At 46.1% G+C, this 22,083-nt stretch overlaps 4 protein-coding genes across 8 annotated transcripts in view; 2 read left to right on the top strand and 2 right to left on the bottom strand.

Moving 5' to 3' along the window:
- Positions 1 to 2,007, bottom strand: part of LOC142771952 (nuclear transcription factor Y subunit gamma-like) — a 28,101-nt gene extending 26,094 nt beyond the window's left edge. The window contains exon 1 of one of the 4 annotated variants that reach the window (XM_075873960.1): positions 1,869 to 2,007. Coding sequence is in view for 2 of the 4 variants with exons in the window: in XM_075873959.1 (XP_075730074.1) it covers positions 1,750 to 1,818 (69 nt within the window). In the remaining 2 variants the exon portion in view is untranslated. The other 3 variants (XM_075873959.1, XM_075873962.1, XM_075873961.1) reach the window with 3 other exon arrangements.
- A 435-nt stretch (positions 2,008 to 2,442) lies between these two features.
- On the top strand, positions 2,443 to 3,357 carry LSm3 (U6 snRNA-associated Sm-like protein LSm3). Its single transcript, XM_075873965.1, has 4 exons — positions 2,443 to 2,596; positions 2,698 to 2,805; positions 2,896 to 2,991; positions 3,196 to 3,357. The coding sequence occupies exons 1-4, from the start codon at positions 2,576 to 2,578 to the stop codon at positions 3,277 to 3,279; spliced, it is 309 nt and encodes a 102-aa protein (XP_075730080.1). The 5' UTR covers positions 2,443 to 2,575; the 3' UTR covers positions 3,280 to 3,357.
- Positions 3,113 to 5,853, bottom strand: Dus4 (Dihydrouridine synthase 4). 2 transcript variants are annotated; one of them, XM_075873957.1, is made up of 7 exons: positions 5,704 to 5,853; positions 5,526 to 5,647; positions 5,380 to 5,455; positions 5,268 to 5,309; positions 4,890 to 5,030; positions 4,612 to 4,820; positions 3,113 to 3,627 (listed from the first exon to the last, which is right to left on the bottom strand). In XM_075873957.1, exons 1-7 carry the CDS (start codon positions 5,796 to 5,798, stop codon positions 3,347 to 3,349), a joined length of 966 nt encoding a protein of 321 aa, XP_075730072.1. In that variant the 5' UTR covers positions 5,799 to 5,853; the 3' UTR covers positions 3,113 to 3,346. The 2 variants fall into 2 exon arrangements, with proteins under 2 accessions (XP_075730072.1, XP_075730073.1); XM_075873958.1 differs by having other exon boundaries at positions 5,700 to 5,837.
- Positions 5,854 to 5,855: 2 nt separating this feature from the next.
- The window catches only part of fws (Conserved oligomeric Golgi complex subunit 5 four way stop), a 45,419-nt gene continuing 29,191 nt past the window's right edge, over positions 5,856 to 22,083 (top strand). Inside the window, exons 1-7 of the mRNA XM_075873956.1 lie at positions 5,856 to 5,995; positions 6,125 to 6,264; positions 6,393 to 6,505; positions 6,573 to 6,763; positions 7,439 to 7,569; positions 9,857 to 10,028; positions 13,218 to 13,327. Of these exons, the coding sequence (XP_075730071.1) occupies positions 5,950 to 5,995; positions 6,125 to 6,264; positions 6,393 to 6,505; positions 6,573 to 6,763; positions 7,439 to 7,569; positions 9,857 to 10,028; positions 13,218 to 13,327 (903 nt within the window). The 5' untranslated portion in view covers positions 5,856 to 5,949. The remainder of the gene's footprint in view (positions 5,996 to 6,124; positions 6,265 to 6,392; positions 6,506 to 6,572; positions 6,764 to 7,438; positions 7,570 to 9,856; positions 10,029 to 13,217; positions 13,328 to 22,083) is intronic.

Raw genomic sequence — 22,083 nt, 5'->3', positions numbered from 1 at the left:
GCTTTGAGCAAGAAAAAGTAACTTTTTTTTCCCACGCTTCCCTGATTATTTGAAATGCAGCATACCGTCTTGAGCCATTGCATCTATCAAGGTGCTGCCTGCCACGCACATTATATGGCCCCATTTTTGGCTGTTTCAATGCAGGGCAAAGAAGCCAATACGTACCAAGTCAAGACACCATTGTTCTTATTGACTTGCAGAAAAGTGACAAGAGTGGCAAACTTTTTGGCACCAGCATTGTATATTCGACACCAGAATGGCCGGCTAAGTCTTTACGTGAAAAATTAACACTGGTCAGCAGACACAGCAAAATTAAGCAAACCATCTACACAATGCAACTAATATGTAAAAAGCAGTGAGACAGCTGGGCATATCAAGAAAAAAAAAGAGTGAGGGAGCAGAACAATGCAGCCAAGGATGCAAGCTCCACAAATGTCTTGCAATGTTGCTAACATAAATACAGCTCGGTTTCAATCCATACGGAAATCACGCTTAACATAAAGTAGAGGGCTACCAGCCATGGTCTGGTATCATGCTGCAACGGCAACACGAACCTGCTGCAAATGGTACCGGAATTGTGTTTGGAGCCTTTGAGTTTTTGAAAAGTGTGCCAACATAAGCACTTCACCTGTATTCACAAACCAACCATATCCTAATGTTTCTGTAGGAAATTCCCTGTTACAAAAAATGTAACAGGGACTTAGGTAACTACAAGATGTACTTGCCAATACTGACCTTTGTTCGTTAAGTTCACCAACAGCAGAAACCGGAGACATGGACAAGTTGGTTAATGAATATTGGGCTAAATCTCTTCAGCTCTAGGTCTGCATTCAATAAGTATGCAGATGCAGCTGCCCTGCATTGCCACCACTACTTCTTAGTTTTGTGCGTACAACAAAAATATATTTAAAAAGACGTTCGCATGTTCCATAGCTGTTTTTTAAATTTTTTCTCCTATCAGAGAGCATTGTTTCACATGAATCGCAGCAGTAAAGCATGTATTTCATAATGTATAAAATAATGACACAGTATGCTTTTGCTAACTGCTCAGTGTGCCAATTACCATTGCATAGTTGCATGCAGCATAGAGCATTGCAGCATGCTCAATGAAACAAACATAAAAAAAATCTAACGATAGACAGTCTCCGCAAGAATATAAAGTGCATCATAGGTTGACTATGACAGAGCAGAAATTCGCAGGCCATAACTGGATTTTTTTTTCTTGTTCTTAGTCACAAATGCAAACTTCTACTTCATCCCACGCACAGGCTCAGAAATATTTAACGATACAACATCGGTAGCTGATGCTCAGAAGCGCACCAACAGGGATTGATGGATCGCTGCAGGTCTCGTGTGAGCATAAGCAAGCACAATTCAGCACCCAATAAACGAGACCGGCTAAGCTGGCTTCTTTAAATTTGCCAACGCCGCAACAAACTAACCCGTACGCAGTGCACGAGTGCGCGCGCAATAACGTCCGCATCGCTTATCTCTATAAACGGAGATGTCATCCTCGGACCAGTGCCAAAGCGCTGGGCTCTAGGCCTAATCGTGGGCCACAGCGGTCGCAGTACCCGCTCGGCTCGCACGAAAAAGAACACCGCCGGTGGCAGAATTTCGTGCGGCCCGCGTGCCCGATGTGTAGCGGCGACCGCGTGTCGCGTCTTTCAAATTCGCCGGCGGCCAATCAGTCGGTGCACCGATGGGAACATTTCTCGCGGGGCCCAAGCCAATCACAGGAGCACTGACCGCCCCATTGGACAAAGTTGATAGGACGACAGCCGACCGCTCGCACTCAGTGGCTGGGTTCTCGACCATAGGCGCTGCGCTTGTGCCCTCGCAGCGCGCACGACGCACCACTCACTCACCTCCGAATTCGGCTTCGGATCAAATCTCACGCAGCTAGCGACCAATTCCACGTAGACATTTTGTCGGCAAGCTTGTGACCACGAGCACGCGTGCGGAAATATCGGCGCTCAAGTCAACGACACTGGGGCGATTACACGGTCAGGGTTGCCCTGTTTTTAGCGGCTCGCTTTACAGTTTTCGGCGCTTTACGGTAGTGCGCGTCATTGCCGCTCCAAGTTTAGGTGGGCGCTACAGTCGCAGTTTTGATTTTTCCTGGCTAGAACAACCGCACAGCAAAAACCGGTAGTGCGATTTTGCGTGCTTCCGCTAAACCAACGCCTCCTCTAGGAAGATGCCTGCCGCATGAGAAAAAAAAAAAAACAGCTGCCACACTCTTTCTCTCCTTCATTTTCAAAATGTTCTCGGTCGCTAGCGTCACTTGTGGCGGACGGCGCAACAACGCAACACTTTGCATAGCCTTCGAAACAGTGGTGCACAGTCTCAAACAATTTTTGACTGACGCGCCCCTAGGGGTCGCAGATGAAAAACGCTCAGCTAGTACTGCCCGTCGTCGTGATAATAGTGTTGGTCGCGAGCGCCACCGCGCGGAGCTTCTTTAAAAACTGAAGGCAGGCCAACTCCGCTGGGAGCGCGAGCCATTCATCAGGCATCTTTCTAGAGGAGGCGTTGGCTAAACACTCGGAAACGCTCGTTGTGCGACGGACCGATGGCTGACGACGCTGAACAGGTAAGTTTGAGGAGGCTAATCTCGCTATTTTACGAGTTGTGATGTACGAATGTTCGGTTGATTGTTGGGAATAAACTGAGCGCGTCTACTTGTCACTACAGACTCCCGCAACCGCGGTGGAGGAGCCGCTCGACCTCATCCGGTTGAGCTTGGACGAGAAGATATACGTCAAGATGAGAAACGAGCGGGAATTGCGAGGCCGATTGCACGTGAGCACAACACAACTACGTAGTTTGTCTTGGACCAGTTCATACGAAGTCGAAGCGCCTGAAACTCATTAACGGTATTTGTTTGGGTAGGCGTACGACCAGCATCTGAACATGATCCTTGGGGATGTTGAGGAGACCGTGACCAGCGTAGAAATTGACGAGGAAACCTACGAAGAAGTGTACAAGGTAAGATGTATTTCTATAATGACCGAGGTAGTGAGCACTCAAGCATCTTGTCTCTGTTTGCCAAGCATTTGCCAGCACACTTGGACATGGTGCTACACGTGGAAAATGCAAATAAGAAGGCTTGTGCTTGTTGCTTTCTTGTTTTCTCGAATGTATTACAAGCTTCAGTGACAGCTGTGTTTCATGTGTGCCACGTTTGTGCAGAGTACCAGGAGGTCCATTCCAATGCTGTTTGTACGTGGAGATGGAGTCATATTGGTGTCTCCTCCAGTTCGAACCACAACTTGAACGCATTGCACGAAGTCACCAAGACCCAATGCCACAGTCACGATTCACTAAAATAAATTCTAAGTGTTCACAAAGTGACCTTGCCTCTGTGTTCGTGCAGTACCACTGAATGAGCATAGTGGAGGTAGTCCACAACAGCCGAGTAACTCGTGAGGGCGTTGAATATCCTCTTTTCGCTGCGAGACAGTACGTGGTCGAGCATGAACATGAGGTGGTGGTGGAACTGTGTCAGCGGACATCCCAGCTCTGCACTCAGCAGGAGCCAGTCTTCAACGCAATGTGCTGGCGTGTGTTTGAATCCAGAGAACATGGCGGGGTTGTCGAGCATTCCACGTGCTGCCATGACACCTGCATTGGAAAGGTTAAATTTCTCAATTTTGAGAGGCTAGTTGATTTCGCCAGAACATTTTGTCATGCACTTCCAGCACTAAACGTGAAATACAAAAAAGCCAAGTACGAAAAAAAATACTGCTCTTCGACAGGTTTAGCATGGAAGTTGCACTAGAGCTGCAGTCCCCCATGTTGCACCAGTGGACTGCAGAACATGATCTCGTGAATGAATCCGCTCTTCACAGAGGCATAGCAAACAAACTTTAGTGAAGGTAATTGCTTTGCCACAATGCAATGGATCTTGTGCTAATGAAATGTTACTATATAGTTCCTTTGCTGATGCAATAGCATTTATTCATTACAATGATATTCCTGTGGCATTAGTTGTAAGCAAAAGATTAAAGCATGTCTGTGGATGGAAAACGTGATGGATTGCACGACTTGTGCCACAAGTGCGTGATTTAAAGGCCCATTACAATGTGCTCGGAAATAAGTGATTATCAAAGACAACATAACGATAATGCACAGCTGCATCGATGGATGGGCAAAAAGCTTTATTGTGGTCTTTCAAGTGCGTGTACCGATCGTTTGCACATACTGCATTACAGATGCCTTGCGGGCGCTTCACAAAATGATGAATTATGGCTTAGCGGGCAATTCAGAACTGTACTTGCAGCAGGCATTCTAGAAAAGCCAAAGAGGCCACCATTATGTCCGAAGACATTTTTTTTTTTTCCCACACAGCACTGTTGAGGTGTCCACCAGGAAGCTTAAGCATGGGAAGTGAATGAGGAGGGTAGGGGAACAGGACTCGATTATGCCATTATGTTCCATGCCTAAATGTGTTCTCCGAATTTGTCTTCTCCGCTCGACTTTCAAATGCTGTATATACATGAAATGTTAAAAATATCAACTAGCCTAGCTGCCTTTCTTTGTATGTACAATCGCACTATGATGACGCATGTGTCACAAGTGGAAAAAGTAATTAAGGGCTGGGCCTACCATTGACTCCCGTTGCCTGGCAGATGTCCTCGGCCTTCTTCATGCTGGTCACGTCACCGTTGGCAACGACAGGTATTCGCAAAGAGTCCTTGACGGTCCGAATGGCATCTAAATTGACCGGCTCACTTCTCTGATCCTTGGTGCGTCCGTGCACCGTTATGAAAGACACGCCTGCCGCTTCCAGCTTCCGACAGAAGTCCACTGTTTTGCTGCGGTGAAAGCGGTTTCCTACAATTAACATCTTTAATGTGCACGAACACTTATGATACTGATAATACCTGAGATCGCTGCACACTCGAATCTTTACTGATGTGGTGAAGTCAGAATCGCAAAGACGATTCTTGGTCTGGTGGACCATGTCTCTGACGAGCTCAGGATGATTTAGAAGGTGCACACCATATCCCTCTGCAATGGCCCATCTGTTATGTAAAGCATGAGATTGTTCTCACTGCACTAGTGCTACCAGACATCGCAATGAGATATTTCCAAACTAGAATTGAAAGCCCCAGAAGCAAGCAACTGTAGTGCAAAGGAACTGTTGAAATGGTGTAGTGGTCTTGCATATGCATAAGCACCAAATGTCGTTCTTAAACCAAAGTACTACTACTCCGCGATAACGTACTGCACACGAATAACAATAAACCCGCGGTGCTTACCTCTGCGGGCAGCCACAGTTGAGGTCCACACCATCGGAATACCTACAGAAGCAAGACACCACTCTCGATTAACTTGCTGAGAATTATGGCCCGAAAATCGCGCCTTATTTACCTGTAGACAAGCTCAGCCGCATTTGCCAAATCGGTAGCGTTGTTTGCGGCGAACTGAACAATCAGTGGTCGATCACCTGCGGGTAACAGTAGCAATGCATGATCAAAGAATCAACGCAGCCGTCCGCAGTCAGCAAACTTCTTTACCTTGGGCAGTGGTGAACTCCGCGTCCCTTGCCTTTTGCGACTTGACAAACGAGTCGGACACAATCATCGGCGTGTAGGCGATGTCGACGCCGTATTTGCGCACCAGATGACGGAATGCTTGCCTGATGGAGAAGAGAGATTTCGGTGACATCCTTTGACACAGTTTCACACCACTTACTTGGAGTATCGAACCATTGGAGCACAAATCTTGACCATGTCAGCGCCGTTCAGCAGATCCAACGGTTTCTTTCTCTCCCCCGGTTCTCCATTCATTTTGATGATAGCTTTTGAACACCCGCTTCTACTTCCGACCACGCTGCAGGGAAGCACGCATGATTTTCCGGCAACTTCGGCGCTCGCACCAGCTGCCAGGTGTTCTGTGAGATGCCTACTTATCTCGTGTTCATGCCAGATGTAAACAAACATGGCGGAAGACACGTCGAGCGTTCTAGAGCAGTTCGCGGAAGACGGTAAGACCGGCTTTCGGCTCGCATTACCTTCTCTGAAAACACCACTTTGTAGTGTCCGCGGGGTTTGAGCCTGGCCTCGCGCTAGCATCAGGTCGTGACAGTCGTTTTTTTTTTTTTTGTTCCCTTCAGCTTTCCATAAGCAGTTCCTACACGATGACTTCGATGCGAAGGCAGTTGCCTGCAACGCCATTCAGGACCTCGCAATCTCGCAGCACCTCGCGAAACTTGCTACTGGCATCTCACTTTTGGACAAAGAACTCCACAGCCAGGTAACGTGCCTCGAGGTTGAATTTTGACGTGAAGAAGTGAACATTCAAACTGTGCATTGGTAGTCGAGCTGTCATGGGATTTTTCTACCTGTATGTATGGAAGTACTGTGACATGTTTGTACGTACAGGTGTCGGCTCACTATGAAGATCTTTTGGCTCAAGCGTCCGAGATCGAAACCCTGGAAGGCGCTTTGCAAACGATGTGCGCCTCGATACAAAACCTGCAGGCTACGTCTCAAAGGTGATCGCGAGCTCTTGTGCACCACAGGGATGAGAGTTGCCGATTTGTTTATACCGCTTGATTTTAGACTCCAGGGCAAAGTGGTCGAGCCTTACAACAAGAGCTGGACACAGACGGCCATGCTCGCCCGGCTGCAGCAAACCTGCGACATGATTCGACGGATGGGACGGCTGTTCCAGATAGTCAAGCGCATACGAGCACAGCTCCAAGGTGGTGCCAAGGATATCACCAAGGCTGCCCAGAGTCTTAGCGAAGCAGGCGAGTGCGCGAAATGTGTTATGCTCTCTTGTAAAGTTACTGCTTGTTCGATGGTAGCATTTGGGTGGACCTTGGAAGTGTGTAAAGTACGCACACACAGACACAAGGGTGGAGAATCATGCAGCATAATGCAAACACAGAAATAAAACGCGTAAACATTTCTCTCTCCGGCAGACCCACACACGTGCCTGACTGACAGGTGGCATTGCCATTTTTGAGCATGTGGCGATAAGTTTCATATCGATCATTTTCCCAAGTAATGAATCAAAGTACATTGTCTTTGAGCATTTTCGCCTTCATTGAAAATGTGGCCGCTGTGGCCAGAACTCTACCATTTCGTAGTTGCCACATAAGGCGCGTGGTTCTCTGGGCGTAGCCTAGGTTTCTTTTTTTTCTTCTGTTAGTTACAACAGAGTAGTACTAGTTTGCCGTCCTATCAGACAACACATTAGTGCTTCTCGGGCAAGACTTTGTTAGGAAACAACAAACGAGTCTACCTAGAAACACAGGACTTGGTCTGCGTAATAATTTAGTGTGTGGCTTCATGCTCTAAAGCATTTGGTGAGCAGTGGCCTTGAAATGAGATGGAATTATTCGAAAGTGGGCCTTAGCTAGACACGGGTGACAGGAGTCTACTGCCTTAATGTTAGTAATGATATCTTCTATCACTCGCAGACCAGCTGCTGGAAGGTGTGGACTTCAGTGGCATCGACGTGGTTCAAGAGGAACTGGCTGTGCTTGAGAGCGCTCGACAGGACCTGGAGAGGCAAGGAGAACGCTTGCTCGAGAAAGGCACAGAGTCCCAGGTGTGCTTCGGTCATTGTTGTTGTCCCCAAGCCCTTATGCACTGGAAGCTGAAGTGGTTTTAGAATTCGGGGAAATTTCGTGGTAAACGAGGACCAGCCCTATAGTTGACAATGTTGTAATTTTTTTTGCGCTTTGTCTGAAGCAGGAGCTTCACAATACACGACAGCAATGGTGGTATTGCTCTGCCCACGCGACCATGACAATGCTGTGGAGATTAAAATGAACCAACCTGAACTACGTCTAATACCTGTGTCACACAGACAGTTTTGAAAGGCCCCCAAATCGATGGCCATCGAAACGTTGTAGTTCCATCGACTTGATGGAGTTGACGCACTGCTACACAGCAGTTTTCAACCCAGAAGATGTCTGGCACTGCAAATCTTTTTCGTTTTCATGTTATCATAAGTGAAATAATATAGATACACATAAATCTATGCATGTATCTAACATTTTGTTGAAACACTTCAAAAAAATGTTTGTACACATTTATGAATTTTTGTGTTTTTAAGTTGTTCAGCAGCTAAACTGTGGCCATGTTGTCAACGTTGGCACGTTTGCATTGTTTCCGCTTCTGGTTCTCAGTAGCCATCGAAATTTCAACCGATGTGTGCGGTGCTCTGCTAACTTGATAGACTATTGACTCAATGACCTTCGACATAACTCGTGTGGCAGCTCGTGCTTGGCAGCTCAAACAATAGCCTTCCAAACGCTCGTCGGACAGGGGTGTATGTCATTTTCAGTTCCGCTGGCAGAGCAGCACTGAAGTCTGGCGGAAAGTTTCCATCACTCACTGACCTGGATTGACTTCAACAGCACTGTTCAAGTACCAGACGCTCAAATAAACGTAGAGACACTCAAAGTTCTACAGATGATCAGAGTATCTGTCATAGTGACAAACAGCTGAACACAATGTCGGCAAGTATCTATGGTATCTTTAACTGTGGCCTCATGGATTAGCTCCAACTGCATATCATTGCCAAAGATAATCACGAAGGCCACTGTTTGACAGGGCTGTTGTTGCTGACTGCATAGCTCACCGAAGGTGACAGCATCATATCTCAAGACATCCAGCTGCCGCAGCTGCACTTTTTTTTTTTTTGCAGAAGAATGCTATTTCTTGTTTTGATTCAGTTTGTAACATACCCATTTGAGGAAAGATCTGCTAGTGACAGGACACATTATTTGATATTTTAAAAGTGGCATGTGTGAAAAAAAAAAATAATTGCAGTCAACACACAGTTATACGTAAAGTCAGCCAGTTTTGGCATGATTAATCAAGAATTTTAAAACTACTATAAAGAGCAGCCTCCCTTACGTGTAAAAGAAAAAAAAAAGTATTGTTCCTTAGTTGCCGCGACTGCGTTCTGTGGCTATTTCACTGTCTTGTGCATCGATGTCAATTTCAGTCAATATGTTTTTGTAGCAGTCGGTTGTGGCGATACTAATAGCGTGCGGATTTTTCAGTGCGCACATACCTCTATGCGTCTCAAACTGCGAATCTGTGTAATTTTGGCACCGCACCAACTATTATAATGAAACATTGTCTGTGGTCATTGTGACTTCCAGAGCACCTCTCTACACAATAGATGGCGTGTGAGAAAGCTGGTTGCCATACGTTGATGAGCAAGAGATTTATATTAAAACTTCCACCAAAATTTTCGTTTTTGCTCACAAGTGCAATGCATGTGTGCATCTTAAAGCAGTGCATTGTAAGCATTGGGGTGTGTAAGGTTCTTCTTCAAGGGGCGGGGCAGGGGTGAAGGCTTATCACAGTGCTCCCCCTTAAAGTCAAAGTATGGGGCAAACTTAGTGGCCCCTCCCTTCTAAGTTACAAGGGGGGGGGGGGGGGGGGTTCAGGATGAATTTTGCATTCAAGTTCCTACTGTTGTCATTTTCTGTTCCAAGCATAATTCATTTTTATTTGTTACTTCACCCCCCCCCCCCCCCAACTTTTGTGCCATTTGTACCTTGATGAGACTGGGACTTAGCACGATGTCCGTGGGCTGTGCTAGTGGGTAGTGTATGAAGTGTAATGTATGAAGTGTACTGTCATAGTAGCAGTAGTTGAAAACATTGTTTTTCATTTTGCCTGTGAACTCCCAGAGGTCCTCTTCCTCTTGTGTGTGTATTCCCGTGCATTACCTGGTTATCACCTTCAATCCTTCTTTCAAGTTGTTAGAGCAAGAATAGAACTCATTGTATGGATTGGGTATGCTGTAGCCACAGTGGTCACGATGCCAGGCTCACAAAGTCCGACAACACGGCCCTCTTCTCGTTGCATTGCAGAACCAGGCACAGGTGGGCACAGCGCTGCAGGTGCTTTTCCACCTGCAGCTGCTCCAGCCACGGGTGCTCCAACTCGTGCGCTCCACGCTGGAGCGCCTGCGCGACACCGTCCAGCAGGCCCTCTCGGTCGGAAGCCTGGACCAGCAGGCAACCGCCTCCTTTGGGAATAGAGGTGAGAACCTGTTTCCTACGGTGACCTGAGGCAGTAATTTGGGATTTAAAACTAACATCACTGCCTTATGAAGTGCACCTTGAGACAAGCAGTCTGTCCGTGTCCGTCTGCATACTTATGTTCTTTTGGGTGAACGAAGAAAGGGCAATTGGTTGAGCTGCCTATTTTAATTTGACGTGACCATAAGAAGCTGTTAGATAACAAAAAAGACACAATCAGACCCGTGTTTTGTCGCGTTGCTTTCCCATCTGAGTCTGCTAGCACTACGATATTTTTTGGTGCATTTAGCCAAAAAAAGCCACTTCAGCATTGTTTGCTATTTCTAAAAGCAGTGAAGTAATTATAAAAATAGAGCCTTGAAGTGGTTGCAACGTGACTGAAGTTTGGTGTCATTGACTGCAAGACATTGGGAATTCGCATAATGCAAAGATCATGGGTTCTGTATTCAATAACAGTCAGTTGATATTTTCACCCACCCTTGTTTTCCTTCTCTCATAATTAGTATGCTTCAATTTTAAAACTGCAAATAACAGCCGCATCCTTTCCATCACCTTATTAACTGCTGGATTCTCATTGGAGTAATTGCTGAAGGAGGCTTCTCACGTTTCTGGCATAGACATGACAACAAGGCAGTTTTTACAGAGTAGAAACTGTCTTGTTCCAGGTAGCATCAACACTCGGCTTTGTAAATGCAGGTAATATGCACATATTGACAGAACGATGAGCTGTTGATTGAGCTGGAACGTATACAGACTTACCTAAATATCCTGCTGTCTTGCAGCAAAATTTTGCTAATGCGAAAAACTTGACACTTGGCAAGTACCCGTGTTGTCACCAACGCAAAAGCTCTCACACAGAAAAAAATCGGCGACGCTGCATTGCTGAACTTGCCAGGTTGCCAGAGAGTAGGCTTGTGTGAATATTTGAATGCTTAGAATGTTCGAACGAATAATTCAGTATTTGAATTCTCTTCGAATCGAATTTAAGATATCGAAAATTTCAAATTCGAAACAAACGAATAGATATTAGTCCGCATGTGTCACCTTGTGAAGGAGGTAGAGTGGTGTTAAGCCGTGAAAACATGCATTCAGGGGAAACTTGCACTGCCACGAAGTCCTACTTTAAGGTTAACAGTTAAGTTTAAAAGCTTGGTATACCTACTCGTATGCTTTAAGTATAACAAATTTTAAAAAGTAACATATTTTACAGGTTATTGCTTGCATTCTAGGAAAAGTTGAATTATGCTACGATTCAAAGTTTTTGCCGCTTTCTTTGATGCAAAAAAATTGTGTTTGCACAGGCCTTGTCTCAATCTTTTAAATATATTGTGCTGGTCTGTCAGGTCATGACAAATATGCCCATTTTTCTTTATAATATTCAGTATATATGATATTCAAATTTGATTCGAAATTATTCAACCAAAATCGCGATTCCTTTTGAACTTGCTTCGAACCTGAAATTCACTATTCTCACAAGCCTACCAGACAGCATAGACTCCCAACGACATGAATTGTTGGATTTTCTGCACAAATCATGTACCCTTAAAATTACAGACTAGTGTAACCATATTAATTCGTGCAGTTAGACGACAGGAATTCTTCATGAGGAATATTTATGAAGTTTAGGTTGTGCAAATATTCAAATGCTTTGAATATTCAAATGTACATTATCATATTCAAGTTCGATTCGATTCCAATGTAAATTGTGAAAATTTTGAATATTAATTCGCATGCAATACTTTGTAAAAGTAGTTTCACTGCGGTGAAGGGATGCAAAGCCGTGAAAGAATTCATTCAGACGTATATTAATTTGCAAGTTATTTATTTTTAAAGTGGGTTTTCACTGCAGTGAAGAGGTATTAAGCCATGAAAATACATATTCAGGGGAAATGTGCACTGCTGCAAAGCCTCACTTTAAAGTTAAATGACCATATTACCTTCACATCGATCCATCATTTTTAAAGGGCCAGTAAATGGGCCTCATTTTTTTTTACACCATCCAAACAAGCTCAACAGTTCGTGAAATAGACCACGGTGATCACATTTCCCGAGTAAGAAAGCGCTGCGCGCTCTGCTGACCCTTCGTTTCGAAAAACAGCGCACGTACCTCTTTCCTTCTGACCAAAGACCCTCATACTTGCCGTGATGCAAGCTTAACCATGGATAACTTTATGTACCACTGAGCTCGTCAATTTGGCCTTTGCCCAGGGAAAGGCGCCATGGCCCTGAGGTGATGCAGTTTCGGCCGCACAATCCGCATTTTCGTTTTCCTGAGATACTCTCTGCCGTTTTGCAGAGTCCGAGACTACCAAAAAATGCGGTATTGCTAGGACAAAAGCCTCCAAAATAGTTGGGCCTCATGCAACTTCACTGCTAAAAGAAGGGTGCTCTTCTAACTGCGTTTCTGTGCTCATGTCAGAGATGCTCCGCTCGGTCATTGGCTGCGCACCGATGACGTATTGCTGACGTCGTGTCAAGTTGCTCTGACAACAGGCGACACCTTCTCCTATGATGGAAAAGGGTGGCAAGGCTGTGTGAAAGTTTCAAACAAATCGGAAGCTGACGTTCTAACCCCTGTAATTTCCTTATTATCGCACACATTTGCAATATTCTTGCAGCAGCATGTTCAAATAAGAAACGTGGGTATATTTCTCTTCATAACAATTTTTAAAGCTCGTGCTTTTTTACTAGCCCTTTCAAGTTTAAAAGCTCGTTATGCCTGGCTATATGCTCTAAGTATAGCAAATTTGAAAACGTAACATCTTTCACGGGTTATTGCTTGCATTCTACTGAAAGTCGCATCCTACTACTATTTTTGATTTCAAGCAGCAACATTTTATGCGAAACAGAGACCATGGAGCTTTTGCATGCTGAGGAGGTGCTGCTTGCTTGCAAGCGCATGTTTTCGTTGAATGCTTACTCTGACTTTGCCGAGCAAAAGTTTCGCTGAGGTGTGCAAAGGGTGGGGCCATCTGGTGGCATTGGGGAAAAAACCAAACATCATGTGAGTGCACTTTGAACTCTGATGGCACACGGTGGAACTTTCATTAGCTCACGGTGGCACATTTTTCTCGATGGATTCTGCTGGGCATGCATCAAAATGATGCGCTTCCTCCACCATTCGCGCTTAAATTGTGCCTGAATTGCGCCATTTGATTCCCCCTTTAATGTGTCTGTCTCTTCTCTTTAGGTCCAGGTCGAGCGGCCATGCCAGTAACTGGAAGCAGTGCTGCGTTCCGGGCAGCCCTGTGGACTAGCATGGACCGACTGGTAGACAGCGTCTGCCAAGCCTGTTGTCAGGTCAGGGTTACGGCTTCTTTTCGACATGTAGACCTACTGAAAAGTACAGCAGGTTACCCCAGGTTGTCAGCATGAGAAATATGTTGACAATAAACTAGTACAGTTGAATCTCATTATTTCGAACATGCTTGATTCGAACTTCCGATTAATTCGAACTCACAATGAGGTCCCATCAAAGCTACATCTATTACAATTGGCGAAAACACCTGGTAATTGAACGCCCAAGCACTTCCGACGGTTGATGCGAACATACCGCGCTCCAAAAATGCTCTCAGCACCCTGCCCAATTTCGCCGCGGCACCTGGGACACCTCAACGCTGCAAGAAAAGGTTGGGGTGGAATGTTTGCTCTCTCTCAAATGCCGATCTGCGACGCGTCTGTGTCACGTTTCTCCCTTTTCTGTCCCTGCCACGTAAAGACCCTCCTCCTTCCAACGCCGCGCGCGAAGAGAGAGAGAGGGAAAAAAAGAAAGCTGCCGTTGGGTTGAATGATTGTGTGGTTGAAGGAAAGGCAAAAGGCACTATCTTCTGCAGCCCTTGCGGGAGCACGGCTCTGCGCCTTGAGGGGGAGGAGGGGTCTCTCACGCGCTGGTCGGTGCCACGCTTCCCTCTTTTCCTTCTCTGCCACGTAACCCTTCTCCTTTCAGCTACGTGCGCGAAGAGAGCAAAAAAAAACTGCCGTGGAGTGTTGGTTTTCTCAGAAATACCGATCTGCTTCTCTCTGCATGGAAACGCTACTCCTTTCTCGTCACCTGCTGGCCATGCTGCGGCTGCGTAGCGCAAAGCGGGAGGCTTTGTTACGCAGCAGCCGTTGTTTTCGTGTTTAGAAAGTGTCGGTACTGGACATTTTGGCGCGCAACTTCAGGAGAATGCTGAAGCCGAAGTAGAAATGCTTTGCAAGCTGTGTGCGAAATTGATTCACTCGCTGCAGGGCAAACGTGTGCAGACGTGCGTTACCGATTACTTCAAATAATAACGAATGTCCTGTGATTTGTGAATAAATGTGTCTTCTTAAACTTCCCCCTCGTGTGTTAGGTCAATGCACATGCCCTACTGCATAGAGAGTCCTCCGTTTTATCTGCTTTCATTCATTCGAACTTCCTTTAATTCGAACAAGTTTTCGGGCCCCTTCGTGTTCGAATTATCGAGATTCGACTGTACATTAGTAGATTTTCATTTACTGGCATGGTTTTTATTTCATACTTTCAGTGGTTCTTGTTGTCTCGTCTTGCTGTGGTAGTCATACGTTGCTTTTAGTTAGCTACAGTGAAATGGAGCCTGTGTGATAACTAAACTGGCATGTACCATGTTTTTTTCGTTGGCTGTTGGCAGCCAACTTAAACAAAGGACTTGGGATGCAGCTAGTGATTTTGCTGGTAAGAATTCGTAGTTTAGGAAGAAATTTAATTCATATAATGATCCATTTTTCTTTTGCTCCATATCCCTATAACTTGTTCTAACAAAACTGTTGTAATTTGTTCTTGTTAAGTGCATTTGTTTTAGAGTTATAACTAGGGCTTCACATCAGGCATTACGTGATTTGCTGTGGTGCTGCAGGGGGGGAGACACTGCTCTATGAAACTTGAAAAAAAATTTTTTTTCTGTTAAACTTGCTGAGTTTTTGTTCATTTGTGTGTCGTTTTGAAAATATTCAATTATTTTTCAAGTACATTACATAGCTTTTAAGGGGGCAGACTTGTCATAGACTTCTTTTGTTTATTTCTTGAGTGATCTTGATCAAAATGCACAAGATTATGCAGTGTTTTCTTCTGATTTCAAATACTTAATTAGTTTTCCTGTAACTCATTTTGTTCGTTAGATAACTTCACCTCCTATTGTTTAAGGCCACCATAGAAGAAAGCGATTAATTAAAAATGATATTTAAGATATGCCAACATAGACTAACGACTATATATTGAAAGTATGCAAGAGTTTTTTTTTTTTGTTTTTAGGCCTTTCTTGGTTATTTTACAGCAAAATGAACTATCCATTTTCAAAAGAAGTTGGAATTGTGTTACAATTTTGATGAGTAAATAATTAAATAGGCTTGTGCTCTAAATTCTGCTCCCATAAAAGAATTATTGTGATACCTGCCCTAGTTGCAGAGATATTGAGGCCTCAAAATTGAAAAGTCGTAAATTTACGTTTTTGAAAAAAATGGGAAAAACTGAAAACACAGCCTTTTCAAAAAGCAACCAACATGGTGCACATGTTTTGCAATCCTCATAAAGGTCTTCATAAATACGTAGCAGAGCTTCTAACACAGGTGCCGGCAAGTTCATTTTTTTGCAGCTTCTCCATGTTAACAGCACCAAGAATCTAGACAGTTAGAATGACATTACAAAAAAATATACACCCTGGTATTTGAAAGTTTCTAGAGAGATAGAAAAATACTTGCAGAAATCAAATATGTCAATTTTAAAAAACGAATTTTTTTTGTCATTTTTTGGTCCCAAATACCAGTCTGCCCCCTTAAAATATCAAGCATTTCATGTGCCAAGATTTTTTAGAGTTACAAATTGAATTACAGGGGTGCAACAGACATGCCAGTAGCACCAATTTTATACAATTCCCCATGGATGCACCAAGCTGCACCAAAACCATAAAGTTTGCTGAAGTTGTGTTACGCTGAGCCGAAATGCCCGACCAGCCTAAATGTTTTCGCAAGTGTGCCAGTTTCCACGAGAAATGGAGGCTACATTGGCAACCTGCTGTTTGTGTCATCAACGAATCCAAGTGCGAAGACCCTAGCGCTAAACCATGGTGTAAGATATATACACTTTTTATGGGTGAGAACACTTGCGAGATGCGATCGATGAGATCAGGTAACAACGCCGTGCCCATTGGTCCACTGACCACAGCGGGTACCTGGTGGCAGGACTGCAGAACCTCAAGACATAAATGTGTTGCCATAGCCACCAATTCTTCGCCGAAAATATATGAATTCTCTGTTTAGCAAACTCTGTTATGGCATGTTAGGAACTAAAGCTGAAAGCATATGCCGCATTTTCCGCGTGCAAACAGGCTCGGCGTGTGTCGAACGCTCGCGTTGCCAGCCATCGTGTTGGTATCCATAGCAACGGCACCTAAAACATTCCTCTGTCTTGAAGTTGCGCCGTCCTTGCGATAGATAGTCTGTGCCCTTACCGTATCAACGGGTGCACACTGTTGTTTTTTAATTTTTGTGGGGTTCGCAGGTGCTCAATTGAGTTCCCTAGGCTCTTGGAGTGAAGAAACACAGCAGACGTGGTCTCAACAAACCCAACAACACACACATTTATTTCACTGCTTTAGGACGACGATATTGTCAGCCGAATTAATATACACCAATCGTGATCAACTTGCTAGGACATTCTTACACAATATTACTCAGCACGTAATACAGTCAAGCCCGCTTATAACGAACCTGAGCGTGACGCAGCATCTGTTCGCTGATCACGAAGTTCGTGGTAAATGAAACTCAGCTTTTTAAAAATTTGCGAGTGAAAACACAAACTTTTTTCCCCAAAAAGTCCGTGATGCCTGTGTTTGGAAGAGCAGAAACGATAAGGGCGGTCTCGAGTTAATTTAAAGCGGCAGGCTGCTCGTTCGCCGAGGCCCGTGGCATAAGCTGCATAAGACGCTGGCTCCAAAGCTTCGTCGTTCTCGCAATCCGATTTCTCCAAATCGCTCTCGCCACGTACTTAATTCACAATGCCCCAATCCATGCACGGTTCCGCAATGTCAGCATCATCATCGGCCGTAATTAAACCATCGCAACAGATGTCCCACCCGCTCTCCCAGGTCGGAGTCGACGACGCGCTGCCACAAATCGCCGCCGCAGTGGTCCTGTTCGGAAGCTTCAGACTCGGCATCAGGTCGGACAATCGACGAGGTTGGCCTCGTAAAAATAGTTTCGCGCACATGTAGCCATCACCGCCGCCCACAAAATATCCACCATCTCCACAGCTGAATACTGGGATGCTTGAAGCGGCAAGTTGGCTGCCAGGTAGTCAACAGCTATGAGCAAGCGCTCCGCAATGCGGCACCTAACACGCGGATTACGCTCAAGTGAAGCGTTCACACTTTCGACGTTTTGTTGAGCGGCACGAAAAAGCGTGCTAGTCCTCCCGTTGGCCATCATGACCACACACACACACCAAGAGCGAGCAAGGCGCGCACACGCGGGGAAAAGTTCTGGGCGCGTTTCCAGTCAGAAAACGAAACTAATTCGAGCCAGCGTGAAGAGCGTCGCGAAGCGCTGGAGACGGGCGAAGGGGTTGTGATCAAGAGAAGAGAGCAGACATGCGAGAGAAGGGCAAGGAGTTACGATAAAGCACGGGGGAATGAAAGATTCCTTCCTTCGTGCGATAAAGAGAAGGAGGATGCGGCGGGTAGGCGACCTTGAAAACCGAAACACACGGGAAGAAGGCAGGTTGGGTAGCTTGCTTGAAAGGTCCGCGAAACTCGCACATAGAAAAACATAAAGAAAAGAGTGCCAGCGCGGGCAGAAGTCAAAGAATCGGCGGCCATGCTAAAAAAATCGTCTTGTTGCGCCGGCGGGTTTGCGTGGCCTCACGAACTTCGATATTTCGCGATTCATTCCGCGCAAATTAACAGCCATTTTCGCGCTTCCGCACGCGCGCGAAGGCATGCTGAGCTAAGTGTGAAGTGAGCGAGAACAAGTTCTAAACACGAAACGAATTGCAAATTATCAGAGTCGGTGGGGTAGCGTACGCGCGTGCACTAGACACAGACTATCGGACACAATACAGTTGGTGGCCGACGATGTTCAATTGTTGGCAAATGGTCTGGTCACTCCAGGCCGGTGACGCCAACGATAGTACCAGCGATCAAAAACGGAGTACGTGGCCGACCAGTCTTCTAAAGATCGGTGGCAGTGTGAAAACACGGGCCTCGTCTGGCGATGCGGGGTGCTCAAAATAGCGGGGGGACAAAGGACGGAGGGGTGTGTAACAAAAAGCAGTCGGGGAGAGCAGCAACTAGAGGGGCGCGGAGGCAGAATCGGCGTTTAACAATAAGAATGTATGGGCACCTAGCCGTTGCCTGATCGGTGGTCGAAATTGGTTTCCCGGGAAGTCGGCAGACCACAGACTCTGTTCGCTGTAACCGATCAGCGGCGCTTGGAGGCCTTCGTTGTAAGTGCGATTTTGTGCCATTGAACCAATGTATACTTTCACGGTCACGTGGATATTGTTCGTTTTAAACAAAAGTTCGTTTTAAGTGGGGCCGTTATATGTGGGCTCGACTGTAACATAACAAACACAAAAGCACAGAAAAGGTGGCGACGCCAACTCTTGACTCACCACGCGAGCCCCCGGCAGACGGGCCGTTATATGTGGGCTCGACTGTAACATAACAAACACAAAAGCACAGAAAAGGTGGCAGCGCCAACTCTTGACTCACCACGCGAGCCCCCGGCAGACGGCCCGCGGTGCCGTGCACCAGGGACACGCCGCGAGAGCAACCGTTCACGCCAAATGCCACCTGCCAAAGAGACTTGAACTCTCTCTGCTGCCACTAAGGCTTGCCTGCCACTAGGGGTCACCGCTGGTGCTACCGCTCTAACAACCGTGGGGATGATGATAGTAGTGGTCAACTCTCACGAACACAATGCCACCTACCGCGTGATAGTTGCGACCCCTGAATGCGGATTCTGCGCGAGACACATGGCCACGAGGCGCGAACAACTGCACAGGGGGCGTCAGCACCCTCACATTCCCCCAACTTCAATTCAAGCCATATCCCGAATGAAAAGAAATCTGCTACACAAGCTCTAACAAAACATAACCCATGTCCCTACATAATGTCCGTGCACCACGACACCGCCACCAGTTGACACTGCTGCACTGTCCGGCTTGACGACTTCACCTCAGTACCGGTACCTGCAACAGCAACGTTGCTGCTGGCGCGACGAACCGTCACCAGCGCCAACACGTCTTTCGGTTGCGACCAGCGCTCACGAGGGTGCCGGACTGCAGGCAGTTGCGCAGGTTTCAGGCATCGCCATCGCCCGAACTCATGACTGCATTCCTGGCCAGCGGTGTTGACAATGTGAAGAGGACAGCCAGCCGTGGGTTACATCATTCCCGCTGTGCACATTCCGAAACACTCGACAGAACAATGCAGTAGGACAAAGGGAAGGGAGCTTGGGGCTCCTCGCTCACGTGGTACGGTGGTCAGTACTGTTAGATAATACATCGGCGGCGGCCGAGACGCCCATCAAAATAAAACAAAAATCACTTTTTGCTAACTCGCGCATCACAAGATAAAAAAAAAGGGGGGAGGGAAGCGAAGTGAGACACTTCAACGCCACAATCCACTTAGTTGTGCCATGTGCGACAGGCGGCTGCGCAGAGCCTTACGCCTAATGAGTCACTTGGCAACAACCGGCATCCTTGCAGCACCCAGCCTAGGTGCAGAAAAGGCAGCTGCAAGGAGACCTTCGCTTTGTAAGGTGGCCCTATCGCTCGCCGCACACAGCAGCTTACCGAGCGATCGGCGTCCACCGTCCCGGACGGTGTCTCGATGGCCCGGTGTCGAGCCACGATACCAGACAGCAACGACGCCCAGCTCCCTGAGCCCAAAGAGATAGAAGCTATTTACAGAAAATCGGACCACTTACGAGGCTTCCGTACTCACTCGCTTCGGGCCTGGCCTACAATCCACGTGCTCTAAGCCTTGCTCACCCCAGGATGCCGACCACATGGCTCTCGTACTCAACTGAACAACGTTCTTAAAAACCAACCACAACAACAACAAAAGCACTTGCGAGCAGGAAAAATAAAAACTCAAAGGTCCAATAAGTTCAAACTGGTTACAAAAACCAACCTCCTCGCCCTCAACAAAGCACACCGCCGACTCTTGCAAAGAAGTCCCCCTTGACCTACTCCACCCCGGCTCTAACAAAAGCTTGTACTGAACTGCGAAAACTGTTGTTCAACGCTCCAAGAGCTCCACGCTGGGCAGCCAGTGTGGGTTCTAGAAATGGCGAGCGAGAGCACCACGCTCTTCGAGTTAACGGACACAGCAAACGTGGTTGGTACAAACCAAACAACATACATTTATTTATTTAACTAATTTTAGAACGAGGATATCGTTCACAGAATTACTATAACATCAATCTTGATCAACACGCTATGACATCCTTACACAATCTTACCATACACTTCAAAACATGACAAACAGAATAACACACCCAAGGCGGCGTCGCCTACGCTTGACTCACCACAAGGGCTCCCGGTGCCGTGCATTGAGGCCTTCCTGCGAGAGACAGCCGTCCGCGCCAAACACCGCCACCAAAGAAAGAGACTCGCTCCGCTGTCTCTGCCACCGAGGCTTGCCTGCCGCCAAGTGTTACCACTGGTGCTACTGCTCTAACAACCATGGTGATGATAGCGGGGATCTACGCTCACGAACACAACGGCACCTACCGCGCGATAGTTGCGACCCCTGAATGCGGCTTATGTGCGAGAAACGTACGCTACGAGGTGCAAACAACTTACAGAGTATGTCACCATCCCCACATTTTGTAGAACGCGCCTTCAAGCGAGCCGAAAAGTTGTGGCTTAAACTTGAACCCATCGTAAAAAAAGGGGGGGGGGGAGTAGCGATGTTAAAAACGCTGCTTAAGCCACCCTTGCCGCAGTACACTGAACAGCGTATTATGATTTAGAAGGGGCTTATGATGAAAATATGATTTCATCCACCACGGCCGCTGGATGAAAAAGCGCTGAAAAACTAGCAGCCGTGGCACTACTCGTAGAACACAGCACATTTCAATTAATACACATGCGTGTACACTACATAATTATGAGCACTAGTATGCTTGCAGACGTCTGAAAAAGTTACTGGCAATCATTTGGATCAGTGTATGACATTTATGCAACCATAAAAGACTGTGCGCCAGTTGTTTTTTTCTAGTCCACCCTTACTCCTCAGTTCCATGAATCCCCTGAATTTCAATGTCGCCAGCTTGGCAGATCTACATTTGAATTCACAGAGTCTGTCAAGGATATGACCGACGTGGCAAACGCTAATATGGACTTTATCATTGCTTGCTCAGCAGGGTAGTTTAAAACTCTACTTTTATTGAAATAGCAGTGCTCATGTGTACTCTGCACAATTTAAGTGATGCTGAATGGTTGGGACAAACTTTTTTGTAAATGCCTGCTGTAAATGTAACCAGCTTCAAATTCAGACCTTAGTGCTCCAAAAGAAAGAGTTTGCTGCTGCAAAAATTGCTTCAAAATCTATTCTTGCTGTCGCACCCCTGAAATTAGCAATCCGCATTAATTTGGAATGAGAACTGTACGCAACAATAATACAAGACAGATGTCCCAAACCCATTTAAACAGAGCGTGTAGGATGTGGAACATTGGCGAGTGCGTTGATGTCAAGCTAGAATTTCACTCACTAACATTGCAGCATTGTGCTGCTGAGCACAAGGACGTGGTCAAACTGCCCACCATGTTGATGACGTAACAGTAGGGGGAAGTGTGCAGAAACATTTGAGTGCTAAGATTTTGGTGCATGTTGAAGAACCCCACGTAGTCAGAATTAATCTTTAGTTGTTACAACATGTCTTGTAATCACAGCGTGGTTCTCACACGTAAAGCTCCAGAATTGAACTTAGCTTAATGATTATGCAGAGATTCTCTCAGAGATTTTTTTCTGTACTTTCTGATCACACATTGTACTAGTATTCTAAAGTAATAATAATGTCAATAAAGCTGTTCGTAACTTAGGCATTTATTT

Source organism: Rhipicephalus microplus, chromosome 9 (assembly GCF_043290135.1).
Source record: "Rhipicephalus microplus isolate Deutch F79 chromosome 9, USDA_Rmic, whole genome shotgun sequence".
NCBI lineage: Eukaryota > Metazoa > Arthropoda > Arachnida > Ixodida > Ixodidae > Rhipicephalus > Rhipicephalus microplus.
Note: the sequence above shows the minus strand (reverse complement) of the source record. Positions and strands in the feature narration are given on the sequence as shown.

Excerpts from the sequence above, each read along its gene's own strand:
- LSm3 (XM_075873965.1), top strand. The coding sequence starts at position 2,576 with ATGGCTGACGACGCTGAACAG. Across the intron at positions 2,597-2,697 it reads TGGCTGACGACGCTGAACAG|ACTCCCGCAACCGCGGTGGA; the intron begins GTAAGTTTGAGG and ends TTGTCACTACAG. Across the intron at positions 2,992-3,195 it reads CCTACGAAGAAGTGTACAAG|AGTACCAGGAGGTCCATTCC; the intron begins GTAAGATGTATT and ends ACGTTTGTGCAG.
- Dus4 (XM_075873957.1), bottom strand. The coding sequence starts at position 5,798 with ATGAATGGAGAACCGGGGGAGAGAAAGAAACCGTTGGATCTGCTGAAC. Across the intron at positions 5,648-5,703 it reads CCAATGGTTCGATACTCCAA|GCAAGCATTCCGTCATCTGG; the intron begins GTAAGTGGTGTG and ends CTTCTCCATCAG. Across the intron at positions 5,456-5,525 it reads GGAGTTCACCACTGCCCAAG|GTGATCGACCACTGATTGTT; the intron begins GTAAAGAAGTTT and ends TGTTACCCGCAG.